General features: G+C 34.4%; 1 protein-coding gene across 6 annotated transcripts in view; it reads left to right on the forward strand.

The window, feature by feature from the left end:
* The window catches only part of KHDRBS3 (KH RNA binding domain containing, signal transduction associated 3), an 80,755-nt gene extending 61,368 nt beyond the window's left edge, over positions 1-19,387 (forward strand). For 3 of the 6 annotated variants that reach the window (XR_211861.5, XR_006937138.1, XR_003074072.3), the window contains 5 exons: positions 682-764; positions 12,226-12,284; positions 15,173-15,322; positions 16,671-16,730; positions 18,659-19,387. Coding sequence is in view for 3 of the 6 variants with exons in the window: in XM_418427.8 (XP_418427.1) it covers positions 682-764; positions 12,226-12,284; positions 15,173-15,264 (234 nt within the window). In the remaining 3 variants the exon portion in view is untranslated. Of the gene's footprint in view, positions 1-681; positions 765-12,225; positions 12,285-15,172; positions 15,771-16,670; positions 16,731-18,658 lie in introns of those variants that run through there. The other 3 variants (XM_418427.8, XM_004940056.5, XM_001231271.7) reach the window with 1 other exon arrangement.
* Positions 19,388-20,486: the final 1,099 nt, after the last annotated feature.

Raw genomic sequence — 20,486 nt, forward strand, 5'->3', positions numbered from 1 at the left:
CAACTATTTTCATATTAAAGTTCTGTATGGTGTGTATCTAGAGCTTATTTTTTCGGCTTGAAATGCAGTGCTATTGTGGGAAAAGCAGTATTACATCATCTTCTTAAACTTTAGTGGGAACAATATTACATTCCTTTCTTTCAGTGTTTTAGATAAGAGTTGCTATACTCCCACGGGTTGAAGAGTGTTCAGAAGACATTTGAAATAAAGCTGTGGTTTTTACTAGGGCTATTTCTTATGTCTACATAGGAATATTGACTTTGGTGCCCAGAATAAAGAGTCAGTTACATAAGTCCACAGTCTTTTTCTCAGATGTTTTGGTTCCTATCTGAGGTACTTCCCAGAACTCTTGAAGCTCTATGCCTCTCATGCTTTCAAATTCAAGTATGTGGAAACGTGAGGCATTTGTACTGTTCTCTGCTCAAGCCAGTGTGTTGAACTAAAAGTTCTGTTTCAAAGCATGATGCTGCCAGTAGCTCATGAGAATTTCAGAGTTACTGTACAGTCTCAGATATGTGTGGAGTTAGTCTCTACGAACATCAAGATTTTGCCATTTTAGGGTATACGTATGTCGTGTCTGTTTTTAGAGAGTATAATCTTTCATATTTAGGGCTGAGTTACTATCTTGTTTGTGAAGTATTTTTGAGGTTAATATTTTATGTTTCTTTTATATCTTTTCAGGAGTACGATGATGGCTATGGAACTGCTTATGATGAGCAAAGCTATGATTCCTATGATAACAGCTATAGTACTCAAGCACAAAGGTAAGTTTCAAGTTTTGTAGGCGTAACACTGTATAGTTGGAAAGTTAATTTTACTTAGACTTTTTCAGATTTGTTTTAGACAACAAAAATGTTACAAAAGGCTTATTAGAAGTAACCTTTTGTCTCCAGTACCACCAGTATGAAAGTCAATTACTGAGTGGTTGAAAAGAAACAGAAGTGATATCTTGAAAGTGATTTATTTTCTTTGATTTTTGCTTAAAGAAGTTACTTGAAAATTCAGTGAATTACATAGAAAAATTATGTGTCCAGATTTCCAGTAGTGGGACAAAAAAGAAAAGTTGTGAAGTACCAGCTACTTGTAGGTAACAGTTTGAATTAATAGCAAACATCACCTTGCACAAAGTTTGGCTGATGATCTCCATTATGAGCTGCTTCTAGTGGATACATTTGAAAAAGGAGAGGGAATTATTGTGCATGTTTTACTGAGGTGTAATTTGGTTGCTTGGAATAATGAGAGCTTCAAACCATGCTCACTGGAAGCAAGACAGAAGGGAAGGGAGATGCTGCTGGATGTGTGTTAATGAAAGAATCAGAGAAATAACATTTAGCCTCAACAATGTTTACTCTGGTTTTTTTTTCAGTGTAGTCTGAAAGACTACAAAACAGTTCAAAGCAAAATTGAGATCAAAACTGTTTATAACAGATATCTGCTTTACTTTAGTGTTGACACACCCAACTTAAATTTCATTGTATTTATAAATACTTCCCTGTGCCCATCCACTTCATGTGAAAAATTTAGTGGAAAGTTCCAGTGTCATTATTGTTGAGAACTAGCACAAGGGAAATATTACCTTTGTGTATATGGTACTTGATTCCTATAGTGTTGTAAGCTACTAAAAATGGATTAAAAAAAAAAAAAAAAAAAAGACATGACTCCAGCAGTGTAGGACCTTCAAAATACAATGCTCTGTAGGCATTTAGAGACCAGCTGCTGGTAATAGATTTTTTTTTTTTTCCAGAAAGAAAATTACCAGAATAGTCCTCAACTTTTATGTTGGTAATTCTGCACCATTTTACTGCTTCTAGTGTTGGGTAACAGGGCTTATTGCACACAGCAATCAGATTTCATTACCAAGTCATTTGACTGAGCCAAAACTAAAAACGTTACTAGGATTTGCTTCTTTTTCATGCTAAGGTTTTCACCAGGATTTCTTTTTCTTTGAACTAAAATCAGCATTTTTTTTTCCCAAGAGATGAAATTGCTCATGTAAAGAACTAACAATGATACGCGTATGTATGGATGTTATATATCCTTAGGTATATACACTTAAACTTGTTATGGAAGGAGATGCTTCACAAATTCATTACTGCATGTTTTCCATGTAATTTCAAAATACTATATGCAGTTATGTTTGGAGTTCATCTCTTGAATGATTACTTCATTTTTTTTTCCCGTAATTTTGTTAAGTATGCTAAAAGAAAACAAAAAATGGTTCATTTGTACATTTCTCTTGGGGCATGGATGCTCATTCTCTGCATGTTTTCTGACTTGGCATAAAGACTGTTAGGATTGTCTTGGCAGGCAAAAAGTAGTAACGATCAACAGCCATCTGAGCTACCTAGAATAATAGCACTGCTGGCTTTAATTTGAATATCAATGGTAGCCCATATTGCAAAATGTTGCTTTTTAATCAGTAAGAGATGTTTTATGATATTTAGTTGCATTACAGTGTTCTTTCTGTGAAAGAAATTATGGAAAATAAAATTGTTGTAGCTTAAACTTATATCATTCTTGATATTGCACCTTCCTTGTGAAGCATAGATAGAAAAGACGTTTGTGCATGCAGAGCATTCACATGTTTAAAACACATACAATATATACATAAAATAACAAACATACTTTTATTTTCATTTGTATGTTGAAAGCAGTAATCTTTTTAAAAAGTAATAGCATTTTAGTGTATTTTCTGATACTGATTTCTCCAGAATATTCTGATATTAAAGATATTCTATATTAACAAGGAAAATTGGTAAATGACTAATAACCTGAAAATATGAGTTTTGTTCATCAAATCATTTTCAGTAGTTCTTCATCTCATTAGAACTAGTTAATGTTTACAGATGTGTGAGAAAGTTGAGATGGTTTGAATACTACTTTTGTTTTTAAAGATTTTCCTTATTTCAGTGATTCCTTTGTTAAAAATGGAAATTTGCACTAGAATTGAAATAGTTCTGAATTGTTTTTTGCATCTTTGAGATGTCTGCATGCAGAAGCATATATTCTTCAAATTCAGCTATTCTGTACAGGACAGCAGTGCTCTCCAGTATTCTTTTTATTTTTACATGTTTAGTGTAACCAATTTCCAAAAATTGCCCAATTTGAGATGGATGGGGTAGTATATGAAGAATAGCATATTGTTTTTTTTCTACTTGAACTGGGGTAGCTCAGAATTTGTATTTGTTTGCAAACAGTTCTTCATTCCTATTACTCATCCGATGCTACCGCATCATGTTTGTTTAAACTTCAGTGGTGTTTTTTTTTAACATTGTCAAGTACAAGAAAGTATGTAAGTCATACACAATGTGAAGCTTTAGTTAAAGCCTGTCACAGCATTAATAAGGAGAGAAACATCAGAGTTCTTTCTAAGTTCTGATCCATCTTAATGCCCTGTAATCCTGTAGAGGTTGCTTTCATTTAAAACGTTTCCTTATCCACAGTTTGTTCATGTGACAAAGCCGCAGATTGTAGTGCTCGGGGATGTTTTTTTTATCAGAATTATTTGTTATGGTTAAAGAAACCTTAAAAAGATATCCCTTGAAGCTGCACTGAGCTAGACTGCTTATCTTAACTGATTTTTAGAAGAGATATGACTAAATTACGTTTAATTTTTTTGTAGAGGATCCTTAGACGAAATTTATATCAGTCCAAACTAGTAAGGTGGTTAAACGCTGTTCAGTGTTATCATAAAAACCTAAACAATCTAAAATGAATTTAACACAAATTTCTCAACTTCTGAAAATCAAACAATTAAATCAGCCAGGAATTTTACTTATAGAGCAATGAAAACTAGTCAGAAGCTATAGTCATTTAAGGGAAACACATAATGCATAGCTAAAGAAAGCAGCAAAACTAGAACTGAGGATAGTTGGTCATGCAGCGCAGATATTCCATTATGCAGTCAGTAATTCCTTCAGGAAATCTGTCGCATAAAAGCATATAGTAATTAAATATTGAAGAGCTATGTCAAAAACTTGGGGATCTTACAGTAGAATGTGAGGTGTAAGTGCGTGATAGTAGTGCGGCATCTCCTTGTGGGGCTCTTGGTTCAGATACTCGTGTGTATCAGATGCATGTAGACTTGACAGCACCTCTTACTGTGTGTGTGCATGCTCACACAACACAGCTGACTTAGAATCATAAAATAGCTCAGATTGGAAAAGACCTTAAAGATCAAGTCCAACCGCAACGTGACTGTACTACCCTCTCTCTAACAACCCTCCACAAAATCATGTCCCTGAGCAGCACATCCAAATGGTTTTTCAACACATCCAGGGATGGTGACTCAATCGCCTCCCTGGGGAGCCTATTCCAGTCAGTGCTTAACAACCCTTTCTGTAAAGAACTTTTTGCTGATATCCAACTTAAACTTACCCTGGTGCAACTTGAGTCTATTTCCCCTCGTCTTCTCACCTGTCACCAGTGAGAAGAGACCAGTCCCGAGAGACTTCCCAAATCCATCTAGAACTCCAATATTTGACTCAAATTTATTGCAGAAAGTAGTGGGTGTTTTTGTGGTTTGATATTAATGCTAGAACAATTTTATTATGAAAATGTAGAGCAGAATGTTATGGAGGAAACCAGAGAATTTAACGGGGTCTTACTTTTTAGTTGGTAGAGCAGTCTTGAGATTTTTTTATATGAAGAAAAAAATCCGTTAATTTTAAATCTCTGAAATATGTTGCAAATTGAGCAAATGTGCTTTTGTCCCTTAGTGGCTCCATACACGATCTGCACAAGTGTTTGCGAAGACAATAATAGGGCAAAGAGAAACGGGTGCTAATAAATCAATTGGCACTGTCAGTTCACTGTTAAATGTTCTCTAGAATACATAAGATTTATCACTGAGGAATTGTAGAATAATGGTAGTGTATGGAAACAAAGTCCACCAGGGAGATGTACTACATCATTTGGATTTAGCGTTGCCATCTGCTTAATAGCACTGAGATGACTACAGAGGTACTTATGATCAACCATTCATAGCAGTGACAGATGCTGCAGAGAGTTAACATGCCAGAGAATGAGGTTTGTTACTAAAATTCAGATTATGTGATAAGGTTGCTGAGAAAGGGGGTGGGTTTGTTACCTCTCCAACAGCATTAAAGGTTTACTGTTTGCTTTTAAGTTTGCTATCAAGAGAATGGATAATGCTGCTACTGTAGCACAACAAAATTTAGAGAACCCCATCTGTCTGCTTGTGCCACTCAGAAGTTTCTGGTAACTCTTCAGGCTTTTCTGCTAGCATTTAAAACTTTTCCTTAGGAAAAATAATAATAATAGTAATGACTATTTTCATTATTTTTTACCAACAATGGAGATTAGCAGTCCCTACTATAAAAGAAATGGTTCATATAACTTGCATACCTGTGCCTGTTCAGGGAGAAAACAGTAAGTCATTCCTGTAGTCATGTAGTCATTTGGCATTTAATTTGTAACAGTTATTATTTTAAAGTTGCTTTAGATCTTCAGTCTGAGTGATCTTGATTTCATTGCAGGAGAATTTAATCTAAACACTGATTAAAAACAGGGAAACTTTAGCACTTAAACTAATTGCTAGCTTTGTCTAGTTTCCTATGCTGTTCCCTGCTTTCCACATTTCCTTCTTAATCCTCCAGATTTCTCTCAGCAACAACCATTGTGCTGTTGCCTCAAGCAGTGTTTCTCAGTCACTTTTCTTGCATGTTGAACAACACTTGCTACCACTTCAAATTACACCAAAATGCAATGCATTCAAATAACTGCAATTTGTCTGCAAGCTTTAGAGCTATCTTGTCAAGCTAATCTGAACTTTTTGAGGGTATTTACAAATTCTCTTCAGTCCATCTTTCTATGCATCTAGTTCAGTGTACTTATTCCTTAATGTGTTGAAGGAACAGTGCATGATGCAACTTCAGATCATTTGTCTAAAAGCTTGAGAAAAGAAATGTACATGCAGCAATTGCTAAGAGCGTTAAAAACCCAGTGTTATGAATGCTATACAATGAAGCCCTATTATTCACTATTAATCAAGTGACTGATTCAAGAGAATTTTTTTCTGGAAGACTGTGTGCAGGGACTCTGGTTGGAAGGGTTTGAGGAAGTTTAGTAGTTAGTAGCTTGAGGTAGTTCATGAACAAAAAAAATTACTGGATGTCAGATCAAAAAAAGAAAACAAAGGTATAAAATCAAATAATGGTGTTGCTCAACTGATGCTGAATTAATATAGGTAAATTGATTAGCCAGAGTTCACCAGATTTCTCAGTCCTGCTTCTAGTGCCACTGAAGAGGCACGTTAGTTTCAGCAAACTGATTCTGAGGATGTATTTCTTGCCCAGGCCCAGAAATGTGGTTCTCCACATTTTCAATGAAGAACTCAAATTTTCAGTTATTCTTCAACTGTGCTTAGTAGTTATACAAAAGCAGACAACATTACTGTTTATGAAAGGAGGAATTTCGCAAAGAGTTGAGTGGATGGATTTGAAGCTAGCTTATTTAGGTGTTGCTGTTGGCATTTCCAAGTTAATTACTATCATTTTCCTTGGGATGCTCGGTGTTTTAAATTTACATTAAGTTAAGATTGTCAGCAGTCAAGCATTTCCAGTGTCCATAAATATGCATTATATGCAAAACAGTGTCTGTTACTGCAGCTTTTCAAGATGTGATTCTCTGGATTTTAATGCTAGTAGCAGTTAGTATTTCATGCTCTGACTTATAAATCAAATCAATTCACAGCATTGTTGGTATAGTGAGAATGGCCACTATTTTGCAGTTTTTTTTATTGTTGCTTATGAGCACCTGGTACATAGAAGCTTGTTGTAGGCTATAGTTCTGCACAAATAAAGCTTCAAAAGCATGATTGTAAACAAGCTAGTATATCTTTTAACTGAAAATCATTGCCGTGTGGTTTCCTGTTTAGTTTTTAGGCTCATTTTTTGGTAGAGATTACTCTCTACACTTTGTCAGATCTGGTTCCTCAGGTACTTCTTTAGATACATAATTTCTTTTTTTGTCATCTGTGAAAGTGTGAGAAGATAAATATTACTGTCCCAATGGCACAGTTACTTTTAATTGTGATCCTAGTATGTGTGTTTCACTTAAAAAAAAAAAAAAAAAAAAAGTTACAAAAATCACTGATCTGAAGCCTCAGTACACAGGAATATAAGGAAGCCAATTCAGCATAATCTTGGAAGAAAACTTCAGATGGGAAAGAAATCATAACAAAAGTATTTCACATTGTATGTTCCAAGAAACGGGGAAAGTTTTTCAGGATCTTTATGTAGGCATTAGTAAATTTCACTAGTTTGCTATTTAAGAAATATAATTAATTTGAAATGCTAATAACAATACTTAATGAAAAGCAATTTTAGATACCAAAACTAATTTTAGTTTATCCTGGTTTTTCTGTTTGAGTTTACTGCGACTACTCCTCAGTCTTTTGAAAACGTATGAAGTGCATGTAATAATAAATGATTCAGCAACCTTGGAAAAGTCTTCCAGTAGTGTTAAAGATTTACAAAAAAGTAAACCAAAGTAGTGTAAAATTGTGAGTACTTAAGAAATCTAAAAACGGAATTTGATGGCAGACTTATTTTTTTCCATTTTATGTGAGTGATTTAATTATACTTAGGTGTCTGTACAGAATCTTAAAAACAGTATGGTTGAATTGGCACAGTATAATTAAAGAGGGTGAGTATTTGGTGGGACTTAGGAATTTTTTCTTGGCTGATTATACAGGTGGAACTGTGTGAGAAAAGAGTAGGTTAAATTGGATCTTTGTAAGAAATACTTGATAAGGAGAGAAAATAATTAACAGTGAATATTTTTTGAATATAAAAGGCTATGAAGATATTAATGGTTACTTCTGAAATTAGTCACAAATTAAAAATACATTAATTTTAGTGCTTAAATTTAATTAGAGTATGTTTTAAAAAAGAAGGTAGCCTAAGCTTCAGTAATGAAGACTATATACTGAGCAAGGTAAAACGAATTTTGGAATACAGAGTTGCTAGGCCAAAGGAGATGACGATAACGAAGACTATGTTTAGTGAGATTAAATGAGTTTGGAAATACCTAGTTGCTAAGACTCTGTATGCAGCAGCAGGGATCCCAGATGTATGATCTTTGGGGACAAAAGCTGGATGATTGGACTTCCAGGGTTTACAAATTATTCACTTGGAAGTAACTTTAAAGTTATCATATGTAGTAACCAGTTTCATTGAAAGATAGACAGGGAAGGAATGAAGACATCACCTTTTTACAGCTAGAAAAAAGATGGCATCATAATTTCACACTTGTAGGAGGCTCAAAAATATACATACATAAGATTGATTTCCCTGATGTTAGGTGGAGAAGGAACTTCACTGGCAGCTCACGCTTTCTTGGAAGCCAGTCAATAGTAGGGAAATGACAGAGACATGAGAAACAAGTCTTCATCAGTTCAGGACACATTTTTATGTTACAGAACATATGCTTATGAGCATTAATTGAAAACTGTAGCTATATCTATTAGAGGCTACCCTGAAGTATTTGCTTTTCTTGCAAGGGAAGAAAAATTTTACTTGTTTCCATTGGTGGGAGAATATCTATTTAATTGGGCAAATCTTAGAAAAGGAAGACAGTTGCAGAAAAATGTTAAATTAGTCCTTTTTTTCTTCTTCCATCCTGAGTTTTACTTTAGAAAAAATAACTGGGAGATGGAATTTGTACTATTATGGCACCAAATGCCATGAAAACCTATCAGTTAATACCCATCAAAATTTAAATTTTATTGTGATATAATCATATCAAATTAAAGCAATGTGTAATGCAGTTGGAACACACAACACAGAAGGCCAATGAGCAAGCCTTTGCAGTTAAGTGGATTCATCTTTTTAATGAAAGATGAATAGGACTGCCTTGCTGTAGTCTACAAAATCTAACTGATACCATTCATATCTTCGTTATCCCCACTGCTCCCACTGTGCTGAGAGTTCTTGTCTGTTTGGAAATGAGGGTAAGAAAACACGTACTTCAGCGTTAATGTTCATGTTGGTTCATATTTCTATTTCATTTAGCTGTTGAAGCACACTAGTACACACCTAGATTGTTCAGGACTTCCAGTTTGGTTTCCTTTGATAGCAGTCTAGTTCTCTCATCCTCAAACTGCCAGAGAAATGTGACGTGGGGTTGGTTAGGGTTTGGTTCTAATTCTCAGGATAAACTGAAATGCCAGTAGCTCAACTTGTTAGTTTCTCTGCTGGTACTTTTTGGATTGATGATTGACATTTTATTTTGTCTTTCCCATGTTTATGAATGGATTGTTACTGCGGTCTGGTTTCACTGTAACACTATAGGTTCCTACTACTGCCATTCCTGAGAAGTTGTCTTACTTGCTTTGTGCACTGTAGTCACTCCTGCTGCTTGTCCTTTGCGTTTCCCTTTTTGAGATATGACACATGATGAGAGTGGAGTCCAGGGGTAAATGACTTGAATGAGTTTACAAATACCAGTAACCAGACATTCCATGTGGCAAAAACGTTTGCTTTAAGGAAAAACAGTTCTGCTAGAAATACGTAGACCTAGTTTTATGCCTGGTAGGTAGCTTCAAAATGCAGATGTTTATGAAGGCATTTCACTGTTCTTCAACACAAGTAAAAAATATTACAATTCCTGCCATAAAAGTAATTTCTAATCAGTGATAGCTAAGAGAATCCTTGAGAGGGCACTGTGGTCATCTTTTTGGATTATAGGAAATAGATTTGCTATTTGTATTATGAGATTAAAATGGGATGCAGTTTAAGAGTGATTGCATCATTTTCTCGTATTTTATAAGCTTGCACATATAGGTCTCAACTGCTTTCTGAATTCATTATCTCTGTATTAGACATAAGCTGAGATGCAGGCTGAGAATATGAGCCAAAGAAATTTCTGCCAAGAAGCATTATAGCTGTGCAGTAAATAAAAAATGTATCTTTAAGATCCAAGAAAGGACTTGAATCTTCTCTTGATGTCCTGGTTTCATGCTACCCTACTGTAAGCTGGATTACAGAATCTATTTTAATGATCCACAAAAGCATTAAGAACATATACTCAACTTAATGTTCAAGACAGTTGTGGAGATGAGAAACTTCACTAAGATGATCGTTGTCTTGACAATAATATTTAGGACATGCTTATTCCTGTTTGCTGTTGACAGATGGATTTTGATATCAGAGGCAGCTGTGCATGAAGATCTGAAGGGAGGGATATAAAGAGGCTTGTCCTTGTTGAAAAGTTCTGTTCAGATATGATCCTACCAGTCAGGGTCTATCATGTAAGACCTCTTACTAAAAAGATCCATTCCTGTTCTTTCTACATTGCTGTTGTGTGTGATTTCTGTAGGACAAAGGTGACATTTATGAAGCTACTCTTAAAACAAAATACCTTCTCTGTTTGGAAGTTTTCTTTGGTTGTTTTCTGAAAACGCTCTGCCTTCCATCAGTTCCAAAATTAATTCTGATATCCATGTGTAAAATGGAGGGGAGGGGATAATTGATTAATATAGATAAGTCATGATAAAGTCATGATAACCTTTTCGTGCAAATAGAAGATTTTCCCTTCCAGATGTTTATTTGTTTTGCAGTTTACATAAGGTAAAGTGAGTCACTTTTTGTTTAATAGATATTTAGGTCCATGAAATGAAACCCTGCAGAAGTCATTCTGACAGGATTGACAGATACAGCAATAGGGCTCAGCTGCTACAGGCCTCTAAACTTGACAGTTTTAAAATAAATAATCAGGTACTGTGTGGAGGGATAGTGCATGTCAATTTCAGGTTGGTTGTCAGAATAAAGACTGTTCTATCACTGGCTGCTGCAGGGAAAGATTATGTTATATCTTAGGCTTCAAACTTTGACCTTATTTCTGTGCTGTGTACCATATGGGCTGACAAACCACATATAATATTTCTGTTGGTACAGATATATTGTGTGGGTTTTCGTAGTGCATTGTTAACATTTTTGTTCCGAAAGTTTTACATTAGCAATTAAAAAACACTCAGCTACAGTTTTCAGATGCATATTTTCACACAAGTATTTAGCTTGGATTATTTTGTGGAATTCAGAAGTTGTTGGTTAAAAACCAAAATCTATGGTGATCTTGTTCAGCTTAGAAGTGATTGTGACTTAAGAATTATTTGTATGATAATGTTCTATCTGCTAGTTCATGTTAAGGCTATAAATTGCCTTTTCAGTGTGGTTTTTATTTTGTTAGCAATCCATCTAATTTTGGAAACACTTTGTTACTATTTGCAATTACTTGTTAGTGATCATATTTTACAAGGATTTCTTTACCCAACAGGTAAAGACGTGGTGACATCGGTTTCTGGAGTATATATTTTACAGTTATCACCTTCTGCTCTGCCTATGGTTAGAAAGAAAAGGAAAGAAAATGAGACACTTGTTTTTGATGTCCTGTAAAGATATCTAATATACTTTTGTTACATAATGGATGGAATGGACAGTATATAACAGTGTATACATAGCTACACTTACACAAAATATGAAAGGATGATGCTTTCAGTAGTGCTTGTCCTCTAGGTTCCATTCAATGATCTTACTGTGAATAGAAAATGTCATTATGAAATGGAAGACTGTTTTAGTCCATTGTTATTGTATTCATATAAATTTTTGAATACTAATGACTGCAGAGGTCTGATTTAAGGTTTGAAATTCCAATTGTCATTTCTTTTATACTTGTTCAAGTTACAGCCTTTGCATTTGTCCACATCTGTCTTGTTTTGAAGATGCTAAACTCTGCAAACATGTATGCAGTGTATAACCCTAGCTTATACTTTATTGTTTTTTTTTTTGTTTTTTTTTTCTGTGAATTCAAATATTCAAATGCAAACCACTAGGAAGTAATAGACAATGATAGCAAAGGAACTGGATTCAGAACATTACCTGCTACTCTTTTCATTGACACTGTTAAGATCTTCAGCTTTCCTGTCTGTAGGTATAATGATAAATGTAAAATTCCCACATAAGATTTTGCACTGTGGACTAGGGTCTCAGTGATTGAAAAATCAACCTAAACAAATGTAAATATGTTTTAGTTTTCCTTCTCATTATTGAACAATGAGGACCTTTTAGCTGCATTGTTACTTGAATGCTTAGTTTCTTTAGCTTAGGACACATCTACATTCTAGATTCTCCTTTTTGAAGTCAGAATGTGTTAAAATCTAACTCCTTTATTTCTTGCTCTCCTTCCTGCTTCCCTCCTATACAGTGGAGCTGATTACTATGACTACGGCCATGGACTGAGTGAAGAAACATATGAATCGTATGGTGAGTAGCTTTGAGCTAAGTGACTACAGTAGTAAAGATGTCTGAAAAAAATAATATAATCAAAGATGTAGAATTTCCATAAGGCAAACTTCAGTTCTGCAGGGCTAACAACTGCTAGGAATTCCTGCACTGTCAGAGAGCTCCACATGTGGTTATTGAGAAGAACACTGCAGGAAGCTTCTGTGGTCTATTAGCTAGTGTACTCATGTGAATCTGAAATCAAAGAAACAAACTAAAAGAGAAAAAAGAGAAAAGAGTCTAAATTGTGTTGCAAATACCATTTTCATGCCTCATTCAGTGAGATTTAAACTAAAAAAGGTATGTTGGTCCTTAGTTCAACAGTTGTTTGCTGCTGAAAGTAAATGTTTTGGGTATGGCATAACTGGTGGTGAACTCAATACCAGCAAAGAATATGCTGAACTTCTCTGACACAGAGCGAAACCAAATGCATTTAAAACTTTTATGGTCTTTTTGCGTTATTTCATTGTCATGCATCAGTCCTGTGAAGTCAAGCAGAGAGTCATTAGGTAAAGGTTGTGGAAGTACTTTAGGTGGCTAATAGACACGAGGGCAGGGAGTTACTCATCCATTGACAAAACAATGTGTAATGAAGCAAAAACCATATGCCAGTAGTAAAGATCACATTTTTTGAGGTAGAAGTGTGGTACTGACAGGTTTAATTAAAGAAATCTGTTACGGATTAGAGGCATAAAGCATGTTAAAAGGCAGCTTTCCTTAAGGGATAAATATTAAATCTCTGGCTAGAGATCAGAGAAATTAAAATCTAGATCATTCAAATATCAAACATTTGAGGATTGCTAGTACATAGTATGAGAGTTGTGATTCTGAGTCATGCATGTTACAGGATTTTAGAACTTAAAAGAATTTCATGAGTATTTCTTGAGTTATATTTTAAAATATTTCCTGTGGAAACAAAAATTACCTCAACCAAGATCTTTGTCTTGATAAACCTGGTCTAAAGAGAGGTTTCCCTGCCTATAGCAGGGGATTGGAACTAGCTGATCCCCTCCAACCCAAACCATTCTACGATTCTATATGTTATGTTAGTTTCCTAATACGTTAGTTTCCACAATGTCATCTGATTGATCTAGTTCTTTTTGCTGAAGAGAAAAGTCAGTTCATCAAAAGAAGTGCTAATTTGAAATTTCTTTATCCCACATCACTTTCAGTTGGTATTCATAGATAGATAGATATATGTAAGTGAAATCTTTATTTTTTCATTAAACTCTTTGCCAAAGTAAGTATGATATTTCTAAGAGTATTTAAAGAATGCAAAAGTACAGTGTTTCTCATGATGAAAGTAGTTACTTTCATGATGAAAAGTACTGTGACTCCACTGTACTCATTTAGTCAGGTGCTTGAAAAGGAGCATGTAGTCCCTTAAAACTGTTCTTACTAAATAACACTGCTTTTTATATGTAAACTGTTCTTTGCAGCAATACTTAAAAGCTAGGATAGTTTTTTTATTTCTTATACCATAGCCAGCTGCCTTTACTGTGTGGCCAGGGTTCTTCTGCTTAATACGAGCCTTGCTTTCACTGTAATGAATAAGCCCCAGAGGTTGCTTTTCATGCATATTACTCTGTTACCAGATGACTAAGGTAAATTTTAATTCTTCCAGCCTTACAATGAAATTTGAAGTTGTCTTTTACTTACTAGTCCAAATCTTCCACCCACCTTAGTGTGATATGTAGCCTAGGCACTGCAGGTAACCTCCTTTTTATTTTTTATTTTTAATAAAATAGCTGGAATTAGACTATTATAAAGAGATGATGAAATTGTACTCTTGAAATGATTGATTTCCTAATTGTGTCAGCTGACAGCAGATATCTGCCATCAGAGGAAGTTGTTTTATCATTCAAAGAAATATAGAGGTTCTTCGTTTGTTGACTGTAACATTTTTGTTCTATTGACTCGAACATTTTAGATTACTGTATCTAGTCATTTAGATTTCACATTTAGTTTCTGGATAGCACTGGATTCAGTTGTACACCTTTATGCTTAGTGCAGAGCAGCTCTCAGAAGACAGATCAAGAAAGTGTGCGATTGCTTTCGGGATTTCTTTTTTTCAGGGATTATATGGTGCTCTGATTTGTGCTTACATTTTAAAGCATACCTAAGTTATGTGTTGCTAAACTCTGCATTTGGTCCTGATTCTTCCTCTTGTTATGAATGCCTGACATCGCATACTGATTCTCATTTAATAAGATGTTGCTACTTTTTCTTAATATCTACAACCATGAAAATGGTAGAATTATGAAGAATTAAGTATAGCACACATTTTTGACAAATTTATTTTGCTGTCAAAATTCAGACAAGTGATGTATCTTTCTCCTTAATTTTATAACGTACCTTCATATTCCTTGCCAGCTAGAGGAAGTGAGTGTTCAATGAAGTCAGGTGTTGTCCTGAGATTTTTAGAAGCCACAAGTGTTTGCAGTGAAGTTGTGGCTTTTCACTATTAGATTGCATATATGAATTTATCCTAAATCAGTATTGATCAAAATAAATTTATTTCTGAGTCACTTAAACGTAACTCAAATCCTTCAGTTATTTCATTCTAGTCTAATTATTAGTCTGTTAATGTAACTGGCATTTTTTGCCTTTGCACTATGGAGACTCAGCTGAATGCCAGAACCTTAGATAGTTTCACCTTAAGTCTTGTCACACTGCATGCTGTTATGGGCTGAAAGACTAAGCTAGCTCATTCAGATGTGTTGCATCCACATTTTTTTGACCAAGTTTTAAACTTCCATCTGTATACCTTGGTTTCAGTAAATAGTGTTTCCATTAATTTCACAAGTAAGATAAAAATACAGCATTGGAGAATATTGAAAGAGGTCTAACTGTGTTTTCCCTTATTGTAGGGCAAGAAGAATGGACCAACTCAAGACATAAGGCGCCTTCGGCAAGGACGACAAAAGGAGTCTACAGAGACCAGCCATATGCCCGATACTGATTGTACTGTCTGATGTTGTGAAATATCCAATCTCCACCAGTCCTGTATACTGTTCAAAGTAATTTTTTCTATGAACAATCCCTTTTTATTAAAATGCTTAAAAATCTGAATGGATGGACTGAGCTTAAAATATTTTGTTGAAAGAACAACCTGGACAGAAAGATATGTAAAACAAGGAACTTTGTTATTTCCAAACTGTATTTGAAAAATAGGTGATCAAAAAAATAACCTTTGATTAACTAGTGTTAAACTAGGTTTACTAAATATGTTAGTCCGTTCTTTTAACATAAGCGTAACCTTTTATTTTAAAGGTTTTCAACAACTTAGTTTTTAGTTTTTATTTTCAGCCATTTGCTAGTTTTTTTCTCTTTGCAAACATGCGTAAAAAGGGAAGCAAATTACAAATGCAAATAATGTGGTATTTTGTAACTCAAGTCTTGAAATGCTCTGTAGTGTTAAGCAAAGTTTTACCCTTGCTTGATACTAAATAAACTTTTGAAAGAAAATCAGTGTGTGTGAGATTAATTTTATGCTCTATCTTATAATAAAACTTCATAAATAGTAGTAAACAGGGAGAAATCCATTTAACAGCGATCAGCATAAAAGGCTTATATTAAACATTGCACAACTTTTTTTTAAAAAAAAACGGTATAAACCTAAATGTACGTTTACATACTCACCGTAGATATAAATGCTGTTTAAAGTATCCAAATGGTATGGATCTGCTCGAGTGCCACATTAAATCAAAATATTTTTGTAAAAAATGGGTTAAAATAGCTAATGAATTTTCTGAAAACGATGTGACTAGTTTTCACCTTGTTGAGCGTTTTTTCACTAGTGCAACTTTGGAATTTTTATGAGAATTTTGGTACGTTAATGACCACCTCGCTCCGTGCTGGAAGCAATAAACACAAAGCTTTTAAAGACTTTCTGACTTGACTAATTGAGGTCGCTTTCGTCAGAGGCAGAGGATGTGTAACCCTTAAAACGGTCTTCATTTGCAAAGGTAAATAAATCCAATAAGATTTTAATCTCAATAATTTATTTTAGTTTAACCAATAAAAACAGGGAGACTACAACTTAGAAAGTTTCATTTCAGAATGTAGGAAAGGTTTTAAGAACACCTAAATTCTCATTTTAAAACGTTTGTGTTAGTAATCTAAAATCCTTAGCTTAGTTAGTTAAATGTGGACAAACTATTCCCTATTAAACATCTGTAAAACCTCATAACCAGTAGTTTGTAATATATTATTTTTCCATAAATTCTAGTAACTTAAACATTGCAAATGTTATCTGAAGCTTTGTTAATCATTAAGTTTCTATTATAGATCAATTTATATTGTTTTGTTTATTTTTTTATTTGAAAATATTTCAGATTTAGTAAAATATTTTTTTTCTCTTGTCAGGAAACTCAACTCCTTGGACAGCCAAGACAAAAACAAAAACCTTAATCATCTGATGCTTTGGTAGGTGTCTTCATTCATCTCTGTAATTATTAGATAAATAATGGAACTTCTGATCGGATCCTTAATTTTTTATACATAAAACTTTAATTACATAATGGTTACAGGTACTGAAATAGAATACAATCAAAATTACTGGCCACTTTCAATTCTCCTGGGAAAAGGCATGATTTTAAATTGTCATTAAACAGGACATTAAACTGTACTGGTGTGCAGGCACTGTCCTCTCGCTGTTTCCTTATTGTCTAAATGTATCTGAGTATGGGAGACATCTGAGATATAAAAGGTATATTTTATCTGAGAAACATGTTTTATCTTTCTATCTGAGAAATAAAAGGTATATTTAACTTCAGTAGCATTTCAGCTAATTAAGAATTTCATCACAGGAGAAAGTGAATGAAAGTAAATGTAATTTTATGCTACTGATGTTCAAGTGGGAACTTAAAATCCTGATCTGGTCAGCAGGCTTGTCTAAAGTGGTTTTAGAAAGCTGAATAAAGCATTTTGTAAAAAGATTTAAAGGTGAGCATTTCTGCACAAGAAGCAAAGTGAATTTTGGCACAAATGGAGAGCAAGTCACTGAGAAATATTAGCTATAGAATAGCTAGCTGTGCTGTTTCTGATAAATACAGTACATAAAGTAAGAAATAATTGAACTGTTCTGCACAGATATTCTCTTTGCTTCCTATTTGGGCCAGTTATTCTTACTGCTGACCCCATGCACTCAGTGTCTGTAGTGGACATGACTTAGAGCTCCACACTTAAAATATTTTATATGTTGTATTGCATAGTATATTTAGGAGGCAACTGTCACAAGCTAAAGGAATTTTTTGTACATACAAATATGGTTTTAGAACAATTCTGAGACTACTACAAAGATTTAAAGTAGAGGACCTTATAAAGGTTAGGAAAGCTTGGAGAAGATTTCTGCCCACTCGGGTTCAAAGGGCAAAGATTCAGTAACAGAGAAAAAGTAGCTGCTAGAACTGCTGCAGCAAAGCGGAGCATCTTTTTAAAATACACATAGTGAAATTGTTTAAATTTCTATTGACACATTCAACACCATATAATAATGAAATTGTTTGAGTTTGAAGGGACTCTTGAAGGTCATCTAGTCCAATTCCCCTGTAGTGAATAGGGATACCCACAGCTAGATAAGGTTGCTCATAGCCCTGTCCAGCCTGACCTTGAGTTTCTGCAGGGACGGAGCAACCACCACTTCTCCAAGCAACCTGTTCCAGTGCTTCATTGCTCCTATTGTAAAAGACCTTTTTCTTTGCATCCAATCTGAATCTCCCCTCTTTTAGTTTGAAACCATTTCTTTGTTCTATTACAGCAGATCCTGCCAAAGAGTCTGTCCCCTTTCCTATAGCCTCTCTTTATCTAATGAAAGATAATGATGTCTCACATAAATCATTAAGTATTCATTTGCACATGCGATGAAACTGTATGGCTTAAAACTAAAATGGCTAGTGGTAGGGCTTGCTGAACGAGTGAATCAGAAGTGAATTCAGCTTTCTGGAATGCTTATCCAAGTTGTATTTTTTGATGCCATCCTTTGTTAGTACTTTCTGTGTGAAGGATGAATGTGTTCAGTTTCTCTGCTATACAGTCCTGAAGTTCCATAAACCTTAATTTTCTTGGTTCTGTTTGGAGGGAAAAAGAAAAATAAAAATCAGGTGGCCCTGTTTTGCTTTCTATTGGACAAATAATATGATCATAGTGACACAATTAGTTGCCTTTATTGAACCTATTATCACACTTGCATTGAATTAAATGACAGCAAAATTTGCAATGGTTTTCCGAAGTCTACATGTATTTATTGTACACATTGTTGCCTGATCCTACTGCTTGTAATTTGACAGTGCAGAAAACCAGTAGTTGCTACTCTCAGCTTGTGTACAAATAAATTCTGTTCTTCTCTTTTTCAGGAACTTCTGCCATGTTAATTACTGACTGCTTAGAACATTGTACTTGTCCATGTGCCTAGGCAACAATGAGACAGGCTTCGGAGTATGAAAACTCTGTTTCTGTATTTCTTGTATTAAAGCCTTAAAGTGTATAATGTTATATACTTTTTAAAATAATTGTATATATAAACCCTTATTTGTTTAGTGACTCAAAATGTTCTATTTGAAGCTCAATAAAGAATTTTCATTCAAGTTCCTGTTACAAAGCAATAATGCAACTTCACATTCCTTTAGTGACTCTTTTTAGCCTTATGCAGCAACTTAAACGTGTGTGACTTCTCATGACTAGAGTTTTAAATATGCTTTTGGAAATAGATTGTCTGATATATGAACAACATGGATAAATTAAACTGAGGATCAAGTGTTCTGGAAATTTATGTATTAGCTAAACATAAACACTAAACAAAACTCATGGGTAGTAGTGATAATCCAGTTTCCTTCAGAAACTTGTATAACATGGTGTTTTAATTCCTGTCAGTTGTATTATGCCTCTTATTCTCTTTCACTTGGTGTTTGCATAGAATTGTTTTCTCTGATACGCAATCACTGGCTTTCTAGTAGTAGTCCTGGATGAGGCTTTTACACTTTGATTAATCTTGTATCTTACAGTTCTGTTTTCTCAATACTTTCTGCTTTATTTCAATTGTGGTTGTGATAATTTGTAACAGAAATAAAATTCTGATAATTCAAGTCCTTGTGTTTTGCAAGTAATATTTAGGGAAAAAAAACCACGAGCATCCCGTTCTTGTTACACGTCCATCAGATGTATTTTTCTTGTATTCACTGAGTCTCATTCCACCAAAAACTACAACTTGGGCCTAATTTACTTTGAATAAGCAATGTCAGGTAAAATCTTTACACCAAGTGGCTCCTCTTCAGCATATATTATTTTCTAATACTGACTACTGAAGAATGAATTAGAAATTTATTAGGCATCCAGGGAATATTAAGATTTCATGTTAACCTTTACACTGATGCAAATGTCTTGAGTAATAAATTGGAAACAAACAAACAAACAAAAAACAAACAAACAAAAAAACCCAACTCTGATTATAGTCTAAAAAATGTCTACTTCAAATGTTTGAATAATTTAAGTTGATTTTACCTGTTACTCTCAATGTTGGGAAAGGATTTCCCTGCCGTCATCTCTCCCTATATTACAACTGCATTTTTGCAATGTTTTCCACAGCAAGCAATAAGTAAATAGTAAATAAATAACATACTCTAAAAGCAAGCTCCAGAAATATTTGAGTAAGCACTGGAGATGGATTATAATGGATTCTCTTCATACTGACAGAAAGGAGCCTCCAGTGTGGAACAGCACATAACGTTTTAAGTGCTGGCCAAGGATAAAAATCATCTGTAGATCCTGGAGGGGTCTGGGGGGCTGGAACTTTGATAAGCAGAATGCGATTTCACTTGCTGCAGTCTGGACTGGACAGTAGGATTACTGGCACGATCTTATTTGAGGAATATTATGAACTATTTAATGAGTAAGGTATTCACTCCAGAGTGAGTTTCCTAACATTGATACTGAAATGTTTTGCTGGTATGACTTTTTTTGATGTATGTCACTATCAAAGCTATCTAGCATTGCCAGTAATTTTGATCTTTTCTAATAACTGAGTAGCCTAACATGGGAACTGATAGGGTTGAGTGAAATTGGCCTACAGCAGGCTATCTATTCTTTATTAAAAGCAATTTGCTTGATTCCACTAAAAGTTGTGCTGTGAGTCTTGATCTTTGTTACTGCTGGGTTTTATTCTTACTAAATGCAGTCATGTATTTT

This window comes from Gallus gallus, chromosome 2 (assembly GCF_016699485.2).
Source record: "Gallus gallus isolate bGalGal1 chromosome 2, bGalGal1.mat.broiler.GRCg7b, whole genome shotgun sequence".
NCBI classification, from domain to species: Eukaryota; Metazoa; Chordata; class Aves; order Galliformes; family Phasianidae; genus Gallus; species Gallus gallus.